Consider the following 15,163-nt stretch of genomic DNA (forward strand, 5'->3'; position numbering starts at 1 on the left):
TGTTCCATCTACAAAAAAGGCGACAAACTGGAGTGCTGCAATTACCGGGCAATCACTCTGTTGAACGCCGCCTACAAGGTACTCTCCCAAATACTTTGCCGTCGACTATCACCATTTGCGAAGCAGTTCGTGGGGCACTACCAGGCGGGATTTATGGGTGCCCGCGCCGCCACGGATCAGATATTCGCGGTTCGGCAGGTTATGCAGAAATGCCGCGAATATAACGTGCCCACACATCATTTGTTCATCGATTTTAAATCGGCGTACGACACAATCGATCGGGACAAGCTATGGCAAATTATGCACGACTACGGATTTCCGGACAAACTGACGCGGTTGGTCAAAGTGACGATGGATCGAGTGATGTGTGTAGTTCGAGTTTCGGGGGCACTCTCGAACCCCTTCAAAACCCGAAGAGGTCTAAGGCAAGGTGATGGTCTCTCGTGCCTACTGTTTAACATTGCCCTGGAAGGTGTCATTAGAAGAGCGGGGATTAACACGAGTGGCACGATATTCCAAAAGTCGGTTCAACTGTTTGGTTTCGCCGACGATATAGACATTCACCTTCATTCTTGTTTACGTTCGTATCCAACATTCGTACGAATGTATGGATTCGAATGAGTTCGAAAATGCCATTCTTGTTTACGTACAAAGGCCATACGAATCCATTCGTATCGCATACGAATGCGATACGTATACGAAAAAGGTGGATGTCTATGCAAAAATGGTTGATGTCTAGACTTAAGGGTTAGAAAAGGTTTAAACGTCAGGTGAGAAATGTCAAGTGTGTCAAGCCGATTAAGCGAGGTTCCTGACGGCAAACAGTTTTTTTACTGAATGAAAATGAAATATGTTTTTATTATAATTTGCATAATAAAATGGTCTTTTTTGAGAAACATTTATAGTAAACGTATGCCTATAACACAAGATAATCGCGGTTACTTAAAATTTTCCTTTTATAAATAAAATTTGTTTGGCGAAATATGTAATTGGAACCAAATTTACAAACTCCGATGCAAAAACATAAGAGCGTCATGGGCCTGCATGATGCAATAAAACTTGACTGTTTAAATTTTGTAATCACCTTGAAAATTATTTTGTAAGAAGTATTTTCGCGTTTTTTAAATATTTCTAGTAAGCAGACGTGTGGTGGTCGAGTGCAAATCGACGAACATGGATTATGATGCGGTAGAAGTAATTCAATTTTATCAAAAAATGATCGTTTCTGTTGATGTTTCCGATTATTTGCGACAGCAGAAAAATGATCAACGAAAAGTACGGCATAGTAGAAAAAAGTTTGATCTGTTTTTTGATCCGTACTTAACATGATACGTATAAATTCATAGAAAGTTATTTTTCGAATCGGTGTCAACTTTAGAACTGAATCTGATGAAACTGATATTGATACGGTAACTGTGCTATCAAAACCAGACAAAAACCGACAATTATCCAGCATACCGCTAATTGTTGTTCCCGCAGATAAGGAAATCAGCCTGATCTACAAGCGGCCTAAACAACAGGTGAGTTTACCTCTAGAACAAGTGGTATTTTATCTTTTTTTCTGTGAGGCAATCATGTCTCTATGAACTTCGTGAATTTATGTGCGGCTGATGTTCTTTTTTTGTTATTATATATTCAATTGCAGAACAAGCCGATCCACGTTACGCTAAAGCATCGTGCGTTAAAGAAGATGAAAAACATCATAGGCAAAACTTTCATCCGCCCGCCCTGTGTTGTGCTAGGCTAGTGCTGTGTGCTGTCATGCAATCCCAGTAAACGGCTGCGACGTATAAGGGTTGTGTCACTTTTCCGAAAGTTCGGCTGCCGCTTTCCCAAAAAAGCCCAATGAACAAAGGTGGATATGGATGTGTGGTTCGTTCGAGTTGTTATTATGGTTTAATTACAAAAATCGAGTCGACTGGACTTATTTATTTACTCAAAAATGAGACGAGTTACTCGTCGAAGCTTCTATAATACAGCCTTGTCGTCGTGTACTCTGTAAGTAGAAAATGATGAAAAATAAAATAGTCACTAAACCCTACTATTCGAAGCTTTCTGCTTTTTTGAAGTTAACTCCTGCTGCTTGTCCGGGATTGGATTAAATTCATATATGCACTTTCTAGGTTTTTGGGAGTTAAAAGCATGCAACTTTGCCAGTTTTTCTATAAAAGAGGTGTCTCAGCTTTTCCGTTACATCAGTGAACTCATTCAAGCGCCTTAGTTTACTCTCGGAGAGCGCAATTTAACAGAGGTTGTACGCGCACTATTGTTTTTACGCCCAGTATGGCTATTCCAATACAGAAGCTCCAAAGTTCAATGAACACACGATGTGATGGCCCTCTGTATAGATACTTTGCTCGCTAGGAAGTGATACCAAAATTTTCCGCTACAAGTATTGAACTAACCCTCCTGACATCTCATCCTTTATTGATCTATTGATCTGCATGGGCGTATCCAGCTACATTTTTGACCAGGGAAACTAAATATTATCGGTCGTTGCCCACTGAAAATGGTTTGCAACTCCCAGGCACCTTTTTGACGGTTTCTTGTGCAAATTCAACTGTTCCTGTTAGATCGCGGGTAACAAGAGGGCGATCTTATATGCTTCGCTATTCTTGTAAACTCTTGCGGCTTGTCCGAAGGAGATACTTGTTTGTTAATTTGTTGTTTTTTTATTGTGTCAGTACCGTTAGGCTGTTGTAATGAAATCACCACGCGTCTCCAGAAGAGTCATTACAATGCGATGATGGAGGCGCACCTGATTCCAATAAACAATTTTGTTGATTTATAGCTTATTAAGCCTAATTCGGCCTAACTATAGTTTAATGAGCCGGTATCCAATTAAATAGTTTGTTGGGATATATTTAAGTGGCATTGAAGATACAAAAAATCTCAAAACAAATATATTAGATAATTTGTGTAAAATTTCATTCAAAATCCAAAAAAATCATTATAAATCTATTTCAGAAAGTATCACACCTTGGCCACACACGATAAATACGGGTCCAAAATTTTTAATGTATACCAACTATAAAAACTACATACATGTGTTTTGGTAAACATTTTCATGTTTAAATGGCATCTTTAGATCGATTTCTCTTTTTACAAGAAAATTTAAAAAAATAATCTCAAAAAAAAATCGTTTCCATTTTTTTTCTAAAAACTACAAAGAGTAAACATTAATGATTATCTGATCATGGAGAAACAAAAACACAAAATATGAATTTTTGGAAAAAAAATTAAACTCCAAAAAAAATCAAAATTACTATTAAATCTGTATGAACTTCTTTTAAGTATTTAGGTTTTTCCTAATTTATATAGAATGCGCGTAACTACCTTTGCGTTTGATCATTGTGAATCAATGAATTAAACCAGTCCAGTTGTTGCTAGTAGCTCATGAGCATGTAGTTTTGATTTTATTTAAAACGTCCCCATAGACACAAAAACTATTGAACCTATTACCGTGAAAATTTGGACATAGGGGTTTTAGAGTACGGAGAGTATTCCTAAAATATTAGTTTTACTCTATATCATAAGCGTAGACAAGGAGGGGTGAATTTGTGGTTTATGAATGTGAAAACTTTCTCCTCGATAACCGTGCAAATTTATATCAGATGTTTTTGAGTTTGAGATGTATTTTTGCGAAGTTACTGTTTGATGTTCGACCTTCTTTATCTCAAAGGCGTTGCAAGGAAAAAGTTTGAGGGGGGGAAGGGGGTGAATGATGTTAACCTGTGATGATTTTAAATCTGCTGGATCGATCAACATTAAATCGGTATTATTATATCGTGAACCGTAGCTGAACTAAGCGGGAACCGGGGACTTTCGGAACGGGAAACTAAGATGAACTGCATAGGCTAACTGTTAAAAATCTTCTGACGCTGAGACCAGCTCAGCCGTATTTATTGAATGCCATCTCGAATGTATTAGTAACGATAGTATATAGAGTGTAATACATGAGTCTCTCTGAGAGAGTGAGAAGAAATGATTTTCGGGCTTCGCCTCAGCTAAGCCATTTCGTATTCACGACAGGTATTAGAGTATTAGAGTCTATGGTAACTGTTGTATTTCAACGACTTTGAATTTCGTATATTCCATTAGTGTAACAAGGGGGTGGGGGGAGAGGGGGGGGCAAATTAACTATTTGTAAGCTCCTCCACACCTAGCTTGCTCACCGTTCCAATTTCGATTGGTGGTGTGTTTCTATAACTTTGATTTTTCTGTATCCCAGTGGCCTAGTAAGGGGGGTAGATGTACTTATTTTAGTACAATTTGTAAATTATTAAAATGCACACCGCGAAGATTGATATACAGGTGATTTCGAATATGAGACGTGGTTTTGTAACAACTTTGTCATCCTCATCAGTGACTTTGTTATATCTCAGAGGCGTAGTTAGGAGAAAGGAGGAGGGGTTGATGAATGTGGTCAACCTTTATTAATTTTTAAACCGCCAAACAGATTATTTTTTATTCCGCAAATACAGGTCGTAAAGTAGCGTATATGTTTCAGTAACTTTGAATGAAGTCTATCTCATACAGGGAGGGAAAAAGCGAATATGAGGGGGTAGCAACTACAAATTTGTTCATTGTAAACTCCTAAACGCTAAACATGAACACTTGTAAACACCAAAGATGATTATTGTGTTATTCTGTACAAATACGAATCCCGTGATATTGAATTTTCTGTATCTCGGTGGCGTAGGTAACGAGAGGTGGGTGGGGGGAATTGCAACAACCTTCATTATTTTTGAATCGTTTTCATCAATTTGATTTTTTTGTATGGAAAAGTAGATATCGTTAATTTTCATCATCATTTAATTTAATTGCAAGGTGTTTTAAGTCTCAAGGATGTTTTCATGATGTTGGTTTCCGAAAGATTATCTTCGTTTTCACAACAGTTGATAGGGGAATTACTTACGCCTCCATCAATATGCGGCAAAATTATATTGTTATTGTAATGTTATGATGGGAACTATTGAACTATTGAAAAGGTTTCGACCAATTAGAATTAAGAGAAGGCCAATAAGCAGGCCCGGATTTGAGGGGGGGCAAAGGGGGCAAATGCCCCGGGCCTCCCGATTCAAGGCCCCCCTAGTCCTTGGGCGACCTTTTTTTTTTTTGCTCGACACCTTTCAGAACGTTACCTCTAAATGTTTTTAGAAAAGTAGAAAAGAGGGCCTCACAAACAAATTAGCCCCGGGCCCCCCACCGTCTAAATCCGGCCCTGCCAATAAGGGTATTTTACAAACCGAGGTAATGTCTAGAGGCCGGAAGTATATATACTACATATATATATATATATATATATATATATATATATATATATATATATATATATATATATATATATATATATATATATATATATATATATATATATATATATATATATATATATATATATATATATATATATATATATATATATATATATATATATATATATATATATATATATATATATATATATGTGTTTTACGCGGATTCCAGAATTTACGCGTTTTTTTTTACGCGGATTCCGGAATTTACGCGGTTTTTTTTACGCGGATTCCGGAATTTACGCGGTATTTTTTTTACGCGGATTCCGGAATTTACGCGATTTTCTTTTTCGCCGATTCCGGAATTTACGCGGTTTTTTTACGCGGATTCCGTAATTTACGCGGTTTTTTTACGCGGCACGTATCCCCCGCGTAAAAAGCGACTTTAGTGTATATTTATATTTATATAAGGAAATTCTTTTTCAAAGTACAAAATTATTATTCGCAACAAGCAAACTGTCTTGGCTCTAAAAATATTTTTTTCAATAATAAACACTCGGGTCACTCAATTGGATTCACATGTTCTTTCTGCTAACGAGAAACCCATCTTTAGGTTTTTTCCCTGAGCCAACTAATAGCGATAATATTTTTAGAACCAGAATACTTTGTTTGATAAGTTAGTCTTCTAAAAAATTGTTTTGTTATGACACACTTTTTTCCCCAAGTTCAGTAAACTGTTATTGGTAAACTTACAGTGTGTAGTTCTCTCAAAAAAAAAAAAAACCAGAGTGAGTTTTTTGAGACACACATTCAATTTATAACTACAGTCATCCTAGTTTTATGGGCCAACCAGTATTATGGGCCAGTCTACACTTTGTATTGGTTTCTAACATATTTCAATAAGTTTTAATAATCAAATTTAAATTAAGTGAATGTGAACAACGTTCTCAAAACTTAAATTTGACTATTACAAGTTATAGACATACGATAGAAACCAATACAAAGTGTATTGGCCCATAAAACTGGTTGGCTCATAATACTGGGATGACTGTATATTTTTTGTGTTTTTTTTTCTTAAACATTCTTTTTTTAAGGACAAAATTATAGTGTACAACTTTGCTGAAGATGTTATACCAATCAAACTAACCTTTCTGGTTTTCATTTTTAATATTTCTGGAAAATTTGAACTTTTTTGTTACAACTTTGCCGAAGACGTCACACCGATCAAACAAACCGTTTTTGTTTTAAAAATATTTGTAATCATCAATACCTTTTCTACATAGCTTTTTAAAAATGGGTCGTGGTTCAAATAAACGAATGGCACAAAATGGCATCTTTTGTTCATAGACAAATCCATGCAAAGTTTCAGCCACATCAAAAATGGTCGGTTAAAACAGTCACCCGTTATATGTGGAATTGCTCGCAAAGTTTGAAAGGCACAGTACCATTTACCATTTAGTACCGTGTCTGGGTACCCCTTGATTTTTTAATTGTTGCTTTTTGAATATTTAATTTTTGTCCATAAGGATTGAAACCTGTTGTGATTTTAGTAATTCTAAAAAAAATCCAACGATTATTCGAAATGCATGCTTTTGTTATACCTACTTACGAAAAATATATAAGTATTCATATTTCGAATTTAGAGCAGAATAAGCAAGAAAGAAACTCGAACTTGCAATTCCGTTCCTATGCCATTCACCACTATCAACAATTTACGCTCTCGGGAGATAATACGAAATGCTTCATAACGTCGCTTCAAAACTATCAAAATCATAACTAGATAAAAAGAACAATCAGTTGTGAAAATCAATAAAATTTATTCACATTAGTTTTGCATACTTGTTCAATCATTTTTCTGATAAAATAAAATTAAATTATACGTCACTGGTATTTTTGATCAACATCACACGTAATCAACTTTTAAAACTCTTCTTTGTAGCATGCAGCAGTTCAATAACCTAATTTTATTAATTCGACGAGATTGCGTTCAAAGGTAGCTTGCGGTTTTATGAGACATCCGAAGGAATCGGTTGCTATGTTACATACTTGATCCCCTGCAAAAACAACAACATAGAACAGCTATGCAAATAATGAATAATGAACAATAAAATACCTTTTTTGTTGCTAATTTCAAAATGGTTGGAAACAGCCTAATTCGTCCAAAAAAGTCATCAATCACAGCATGTATAAATAGTTGCCGGAGGAAGAGTCGTGATTTCATGCATTTTCCTGTAGCTCTTGATCGCTTATTCCTGCATTATGAATAGAATTGAACATTATTAAGTTTCAACCACTGCTAACCGAACACACCTAGTATACAAATCGGCATCGGTGTCAATTGAACAATGTTAAAATAATTATCCTGTGTTCTGTTACCCATCCACTTTTTGAGCTAATCAGAACCTGCCTGGTAGTTGACTTTTTGTTGATATGGCCAGAAAACTTTTCACAGAAAGTGAACCAGAAAAATTGGGGCGACGGCGATTCGTATAGTCATTTGCAACTTTCGACTGCTGTTTCGTTTCCTAACTGGACTTTTAAAAATCATTTGTCACCTTTTTTCCTTGAAAATGTTGCACTAACTTTATTTAACTAGGTCTTCGTTCCATTTATTTTCTCTAAAAAACTGACACAAAACCGCAGAACAAACGAGAAAAAAAAACCGTGGCGACGGCGATTCGTAGCCATTCGCAACTTTCGACAAACGGTTTCCGTATACAAAACTGGAGATTTTTGAAAATGGATTTTCACAAATGTTCTTCAGAATGTTGCTCATACTTCACGAAACAACACAAATTCTTCGGTTTATTCAATTTTGTCAAAAAACTAACACCAAACAGTAGAAAAACGAGATAAAACTACCGGCGCCGGCGATTCGTATAGCGATTCGCAACTTTTGACTGACGTTTGCGAACGAGAGCAAAAAGAATACGGATACGCATACGTACGTAAACAAGAATGGCACGTTCGTACGAAAGCAACGATGTTCGAAAACTCGAATTGGTTAGAACGAACCGTATTCGTATGCGTTCGTATCGCATTCGTACGCCGCTGCTGCTTTCGTACGAAAGCGATACGGCCGTAAACAAGAATAAGGGTGAGTATTAAGAACAATTGTGGCTCGGACCTTTGTGAAGATGGCAGATACGTACATCGGACTAAAGGCTGAAGCCAAACGGATTGGACTGGTCATCAATGCATCGAAGACGAAGTACATGAAAGGAAGGGGTTCGCGAGAGGACAGTGCTAACCTCCCACCTCGAGTTCAAATTGGTGGTGATGAAATCGAGGTGGTTGATGAGTTCGTGTATCTGGGCTCACTGGTAACTGCCGACAACGATACCAGCAGAGAAATTCAACGGCGCATTATGGCAGGAAATCGTGCATACTTTGGTCTCCGGAGAACGCTCCGATCGAGTAGAATTCGTCGCCGCACCAAGTTAACCATCTACAAGACGCTGATCAGACCGGTAGTCCTCTACGGGCATGAGACATGGACTATGCTTGTGGAGGACCAACGCGCCCTTGCGGTCTTCAAGCGGAAGGTGTTGCGTACCATCTTCGGTGGACTGCAGATGGAAAACGGAGTTTGGAGAAGGCGGATGAACCACGAACTGCAGGAGCTGCTTGGGGAGCCATCTATCGTTCACACCGCTAAGATAGGCAGGTTGCGGTGGGCTGGGCATGTTGTAAGGATGTCAGACGACAGCCCGGTAAAGTTGGTTCTTTTAACCAATCCGTCAGGGACGAGACGGAGAGGTGCACAGCGGGCAAGGTGGATCGATCAGGTGGAAGACGACCTGCGGACCCTACGCAGACTGCAGAGCTGGCGAACTGCAGCCATGGACCGAGTGGAATGGAGACGACTCTTACGTACGGCAAAGGCCACACCACGGCTTGGGACTGTTTGGTAAGGGACTCAAACCTAAAATGATCCATTGAATTTATTTGGCTATTGAGGAACCCAGAATTACCTATGCTTCATTGGTCTGGTGGATAAAAACCAAAAAAAAATCATTGAAGCTCTTTGAGTGTGACTTAACAAGTCTTTCTGAATATTCTAAAAACTATTCGTTACAACAATTAAGACTTGATGGAGAAAAGTTACAATTTTGAAGGACGATTTCGATTGTTTGAATCTAAGCGTGATGTTTGGGAACGCGGATCAATCAAAGGCCTTGAAGTCTGCGGTATGCACATCAAAACTTGTTTGGAGTGTGTTCAATTAGGGGTGTGCTGGCTTTTCTGGTGTCGAAACGAAACGAAATTAACCCTTATTTTGGTTTCGCCAAATTAATCGAAACGAAATCAAGGTGGATTTCGAGTTCTCGAGACGAAACGAAATTGGTCTCTAAATTTCGGTAAATCTCGCACAGCCTTATGTTCAATCACTTCAAACACTGGGTTGTAATAATGAAGTAGATTTATTTTGGGTTCCTGGTCACTGTGTACATGGACACGAAAGAGCCGATAAACTGACAAGACTAGGATCGTCTCATCAGTTCATAGGATCAGTACCCTTCTGTGGTCTATCCTTAGAATGCAACTGAAAGCATGGGAAACTCTGAAAGTGGAATCCAACTGGAGAAATACCATCATTGGTAGTCGATGCGGTTCATCACACCGAACGTTTCTATGACTCGCAAAATACTTGAACTTTTAAAGAAAGCTCTAAGCACGTATACTGGTTTAATAACAGGGCATTGTCCGAGCCGTTACCATTTGAAGTCAGAACTGTTCTTTCGAGTCTGTTTTTATATTGACTAGCTTTGGTTAGTCCTTCAATCTGCTAATTACCGACGGCTTGAAATGGAAGGTTGGTTCAAAGAAGTCATTATACTTTACTATACTTGGATATAACAATCGGCTCTGGATCACCGTTGGCTTGTTTGATGCAATTCACAAAATCAAGATATGAATAAATTTCTCCTTTGTTGAACAAGCGTAACCTTCTCTTAATGGCCACTTTCCATATACTTGAAGGCTATATTACTAGTCAATATCATCGATGAGTTAACGACCAGTATCATTTGAAGCATGAAGTCCCAATTTTTGTTTTGGTTTAAACAACTATCAAGCCAATAGAGAATAGGCTCTTGATCCTTGTTGACGAGAAAGTTCTGTGTAAAAGAATTAAAAATGTCGTATGCCTTCCGACCAATAATTGTTTCGTTCCAGACGATAGCATGCGTTGGGCCTATCTTTTGGCCACTCAAAGGTTTCAAAAGTTTCGTTCATAGTGATTATACGTCTGAAAAATATGACCTCCTTTAACCTTCCATTCTTGGCAGCTGAATCACCTGAGAACAAAAATAATCAAAAATAAAAAAAGTAACAGTAACATCAATTTTTGCATACTTTCTATAAATCTACAGATACTGCCAGCCCGTTGAACATAGTCTTATTTCTGTAATATTCACATCTTGACCGAATAGCAACATTCTAATGCTCTTGGCATTGCAGCGATTTGGCCCAATCTTCCGGAGTGTTCGCACTGCTTTCTTCGTCTTCATCCGCACTAGAATCTGCACAATGGTCTGCCTCAGGATACTTCTCTCTCGAGGAATTCAGCTTCACTGGTGGTTTGAACGACGTGGTTTGCCAATTTCCTGTGTATTTCAGCTTCGCGGCCTCTCTCGCACAGTTCATGTCCCAATTTCGTGAACCTTATATGCATTTTATTAAGCTTCTTATCAAAAAACGTAATAGCAGCATGATTCGATCCATCCATTGGGTTGATCCTGGTCTCGGTCATAATTGTCATGTGTTCTGTAAACGAAGTTGCTGGAAAAGATTAGAATGCCGAATGGAATGTTTCAAGATGAACGATCGTCTCGCTTCCGAAGATGACTTCCAGTGAAAAGAGTTCAATTGATTTCTGCTGTCTGTTGATTTTTTGAGCAATCCAGGGCACATTCACAATCCACTTCAATCAGATGTTGACTTTTGTTTCGTTTTTGCATAGTTCTGATCTGAGCCTTCTTCTTCTTTGTCAGGCCCCGCGTACAAGGCAGATCTGTCTTGTTTATGCTGCAATTGTTGGTGGTTGATAGTACTGCGTTCTCCTCAAGTGTTCCAGAAAACTTTTCATCTGAATCTGAACCTTAATCTCAGCTCTCAGAGCCATGTTTTCAACGATGAAAATAACAAAACAACTGCAGAGTGTTGACCAACGTTCTCATGGCCTCCTACGCTCATTCTAAACCGCAACGTCAGCTATGCAGCAAATCGTTTAAAAACAAAATCTCAATTGCCACGCAAAAGTGACACTAAGCATAGCGTTTACTTTCCATAAGAAGTAAAAGTAAAGTTTTGAATTAGGAATTCATACCATGTTTCTATACATAATAGAATGTATTCGTGTGGCTCGTACTGAAAAACTGATCGAATGAATCTACGTTATAATGTCGTCTCACGACAGTAAACTAAGAAGTTTTCGATGCAAAGAGCCGCAATGTCTCTAAATGACCGACTTTTGGCGGACCCAATGTCAGTCAAGATTTGTTTTGTGTGTTATGATTTCGAGCCAAAAATTAACGATTTTGCCTTTCAAATGTCACACATCGTTACAGTTGTCGTTTTTAACATTTTTAGCCTACACTAAAGCAACTTTTCATGCATTTTTTACGCGGATTTCGAAATTTACGTGATTTTTCAACGAATTTTCAAACTAACGCGTTTTTTTCTACGCGAATTTCAGAATCAATGTTTTCAATGATTTTTCTGTTCTCAAAATGTTTTTCCAGCGTGTCATTTAAATTAGCAAAATCATATTTTTAAACTATCACCGATTTTTTGATGATTTGGTTTGAAAAGGATTAAACTGTTGACCTGAAAATAAGCCTTTCGTTTTCTATGATCACTTATTCGACCTTCGTTTAAATTTTGACGTAGAGTTTAGAATCGGTATAACAAACATAGCAAAACTCAACGTCAATCATTTATTTTCAACAGGGTAACGTCATCGAACTGAGCCATGTGAGCAAATGCGTGAAACCATTTCAGTTGAATTTTATTTCTACACCCAAAAGATCCACATATTTTTCTCTGTACTTATAATTGTCGTAAAGTATGCGCTAGCAGCTTAAATAGGTGTACGAGTGGTAAATTTTCACCAACGTCAACCGCAGTAAAAAAAAAACAAAACAAAACAAAAATTATTCAAACAATAGTCAACCACTTTCCTCAGTAAATGCTGCCATTCGAGCTCAAAGTACAATCGTACCGCGTACGCTATGGTGTAGTAATTTGACTTAGAAACGCACAGTTTTTATTAAATTATTATTAATTTATCATTCATTGTTCGCATTACACTTTAAGATGTTTGGAAGAGAAGAAGAAGTTTAACTAAGTTCAGTTTGCTTTTTTTTTAATTCTAACTAAATTGATATAGTAATAGTAGTTGTAGTAGTTTGTGACGAGTTTATGAGCGCATTTCATTTGGTATAGCAGTATCACTTGCGGTAGTTCTTTGTTTCCGATGCAGATTAAAAGTACGTACATATATGAACAATAATACTGATGAGATAGTTTGTTTGCTTCATTGACTACTAAACAATACGAGTAGCTCGAAAGATAGAATTCAACTAATGAAAATAACAACAAACCTATGAAATAGTGTAACTAAAATCACAAATGAGTGGTTAACATTATCGAATCGAATGTTTCGTTAGTCTTGATTTCTGTTTGCAGCCCCAGATTTATCCTCTTGTTCCGCTCTCTGATTCGCTGCGTTAGAATATAACATTATTAGTGAGCGCCTATTTGTGAGATCCATTCGTCTATTGTTAAGTTTTGCCATTGTAAAAGTTGGACTAGATCGCATGGTACGGTTACTTGAAAAAGCTTCTATAAAGGTAATTGAAATTTTTACTTCCAACCTTCCAAGATGGGCTAATTCTTTCGATTTAGTCTTTCAAGATTCTTTTTTTGTTTGTTTGTTTGGTTTTGGTTTTTAGAATGGGCATTCTGTCACAGCTTTATGGCAGCTTAATTGCAATATTATCGGTAGGACCTTTCTGTAGTCTCTCCGACACTCTGATGCCCTTTCGCCGATGATTGTTATTACGATGTCCTTTGTGTCATTCTTCGCTCATAGCATCCTTACGGGCTCGGAAGTTCCGCCAGGAACCGTTCGTACACACACCCGGTCCCCGCCACCAATCGTTGATGTCTTCGTACCACTTGGGTGTTTGGAAAGACGCTTCATCGTGCAGCATGGCACAGATTCGACACCAGAAGTAGGTGTTGATGAACTCACCCGTGCCCTTCCACTTGAAATAGGAATTGTACAGTTCATCGTTTCGATCCAGTATGTTAAGGTATTCGGCCAGTTCTTTCGGAGAGGCAAACTCATCCACGTGAATGTAGGACTTCTGAGGGGAACTGGCCTCATAGTCTTCCGGCCGTGCGCCCATCACGATCGGTAATATGTTGCGATTGAGGGCATTGACGAAGAACTTTTCGGTTATATAATCCTTGCAGTTGGAATTCTCAAACGCCAGGTAGAATTTGTAGTCCCGGTCTAGGATTTCGAAGCACTTTTCCGCTGTCGTACGGGAACATTTGTACGTGCCGCAGGCACCGTAAATGTCGACCTTTTAAGTAGTACGAGTGTTAGCTTATCTGTTACAGAATAGGTTCATAGAAACAGTCCACTAACCTGAATGTGTTTCTGCAATTCGTGGGCATACTGGAGGCGACCATTCCGGGCTCCACAGTTGGATACAAACCAGGCCACCTTGCGTGTTTTGTTCAGCGCATAGTTGCGGTCCTGTTCGACCTGGCGAATTCGAGGATCAAAGTATTCCCACTTCTCGTACGGTGCCACGACGTCACTGTCTTTTCTGGAAAACAATCAAACAATCAACCGATTTCAGAGTGCATGCAATACCGTCGCAGTAGGCGATCTCAAAAAAGATGATTGTTCCAAATTGAGATCAGAATAACGAAAAACCTTTTCACCAGAAAAGGCAGAACAAGAAAACGAACCCAAATCGAGAACCTAAATCATATAATAATACCTAGTTAGAAGAGGAAAAAGGTGAATCCAACCATGGCATCAATCATCTTTCCCTAATTTAGTGACGCATGCGCTTTACAAAAACTCCACCACAAAACAAATCGCTTTAGCGCCATGTTTATCAAATCGCATTGCAATTGTTATCAAAATGCATATACAAAAACGTGTTATTCTTATCGTTGAAGCGTTAAACAATAACAATTATTGCCGGCGGCCGGATGTTGAGTATCGCTCGAGCGTGACCGTTTCATCTAAACTACATAGTTCTAGTTTTGCTTTGGCGGTACCTTCCACTACACACTCACCTGTAGGTGGCCGTCCAGTTGAACACATCGGGAAATTTGACATGCTGAGTGTGGTAGGGGCACTCCAGGAAGTACATCATGTAGATTTGCCGGGCGGACCGCGGCACGGCCGGCTGAATATAGTGATCTTTATACAGCACCAAATCGGCCATCGTTACTTTTTCCTTTGCCGCCGTGATGCTGCATGTCGACACTGGGCATTTAGAGTGGAGGAATACATCCCGACCGGCCTTCACGTTCCACGGTCCCAATCCGTTGTACAGCAGGATAGTTTTCGATTTACCCTTTCGCTTCACCGCTTCGTAGTTGGGTGGAACAAACATCAGCTGGTTGGTTATGCGATCGCTCCGCGAGGTCTCTGATGGTAGCAGCCGGGCGTTGCGTTTGTTGGTTTTTCTATTCCGGCGGACCGGTTTCGGGTAGCGCACTCCATTCGAGAAATACCACGGCCGCTCGCTGAAGCTCAACTCGCTCAGGCTGTGCAGGACCGGTGGCTTATCGTCCACCTGGTAGCGGGCGTCCAACTCGTTTTCGTCCTTGCCCTGTTCGAAACCGGCAAGGTCCGTGCTGAACAGTGA

At 38.8% G+C, this 15,163-nt stretch overlaps 2 protein-coding genes and 1 long non-coding RNA gene across 6 annotated transcripts in view; 1 reads left to right on the top strand and 2 right to left on the bottom strand.

Annotated features, from left to right (window-relative positions):
• The first annotated feature begins 1,066 nt into the window (after positions 1–1,066).
• On the top strand, positions 1,067–2,055 carry LOC129730052 (uncharacterized). 3 transcript variants are annotated; one of them, XM_055689066.1, is made up of 4 exons: positions 1,159–1,188; positions 1,258–1,275; positions 1,347–1,520; positions 1,646–2,052. In XM_055689066.1, exons 1-4 carry the CDS (start codon positions 1,174–1,176, stop codon positions 1,745–1,747), a joined length of 309 nt encoding a protein of 102 aa, XP_055545041.1. In that variant the 5' UTR covers positions 1,159–1,173; the 3' UTR covers positions 1,748–2,052. The 3 variants fall into 3 exon arrangements, 2 of the variants coding, with proteins under 2 accessions (XP_055545040.1, XP_055545041.1); XM_055689065.1 differs by having other exon boundaries at positions 1,067–1,275; positions 1,646–2,055; XR_008728789.1 differs by having other exon boundaries at positions 1,180–1,194; positions 1,258–1,520.
• Positions 2,056–6,293: 4,238 nt separating this feature from the next.
• Positions 6,294–8,358, bottom strand: LOC129729747 (uncharacterized). Of its 2 annotated transcripts, XR_008728740.1 has the most exons (5): positions 7,569–8,358; positions 7,372–7,510; positions 7,098–7,312; positions 6,868–7,034; positions 6,294–6,813 (listed from the first exon to the last, which is right to left on the bottom strand). It is a non-coding gene; the product is annotated as an uncharacterized LOC129729747 (long non-coding RNA). The 2 variants fall into 2 exon arrangements; XR_008728739.1 differs by having other exon boundaries at positions 6,868–7,312.
• A 3,887-nt stretch (positions 8,359–12,245) lies between these two features.
• LOC129729662 (glycoprotein 3-alpha-L-fucosyltransferase A) overlaps positions 12,246–15,163 on the bottom strand; it is a 35,635-nt gene continuing 32,717 nt past the window's right edge. The window contains exons 3-5 of the mRNA XM_055688404.1: positions 14,586–15,163; positions 13,921–14,104; positions 12,246–13,855 (exon numbers count right to left, since the gene is read on the bottom strand). Of these exons, the coding sequence (XP_055544379.1) occupies positions 13,340–13,855; positions 13,921–14,104; positions 14,586–15,163 (1,278 nt within the window). The 3' untranslated portion in view covers positions 12,246–13,339. The remainder of the gene's footprint in view (positions 13,856–13,920; positions 14,105–14,585) is intronic.

Source organism: Wyeomyia smithii, chromosome 3 (genome assembly GCF_029784165.1).
Source record: "Wyeomyia smithii strain HCP4-BCI-WySm-NY-G18 chromosome 3, ASM2978416v1, whole genome shotgun sequence".
Lineage (NCBI taxonomy): Eukaryota > Metazoa > Arthropoda > Insecta > Diptera > Culicidae > Wyeomyia > Wyeomyia smithii.

Bases quoted from the DNA above. Each gene is read 5' to 3' on its own strand.
- LOC129730052 (XM_055689065.1), top strand. From the start codon at position 1,174: ATGGATTATGATGCGGTAGAAGTAATTCAATTTTATCAAAAAATGATC. The intron at 1,276-1,346 runs GTACGGCATAGT...ATAAATTCATAG, and splicing joins AGAAAAATGATCAACGAAAA to AAAGTTATTTTTCGAATCGG. The intron at 1,521-1,645 runs GTGAGTTTACCT...ATTCAATTGCAG, and splicing joins ACAAGCGGCCTAAACAACAG to AACAAGCCGATCCACGTTAC.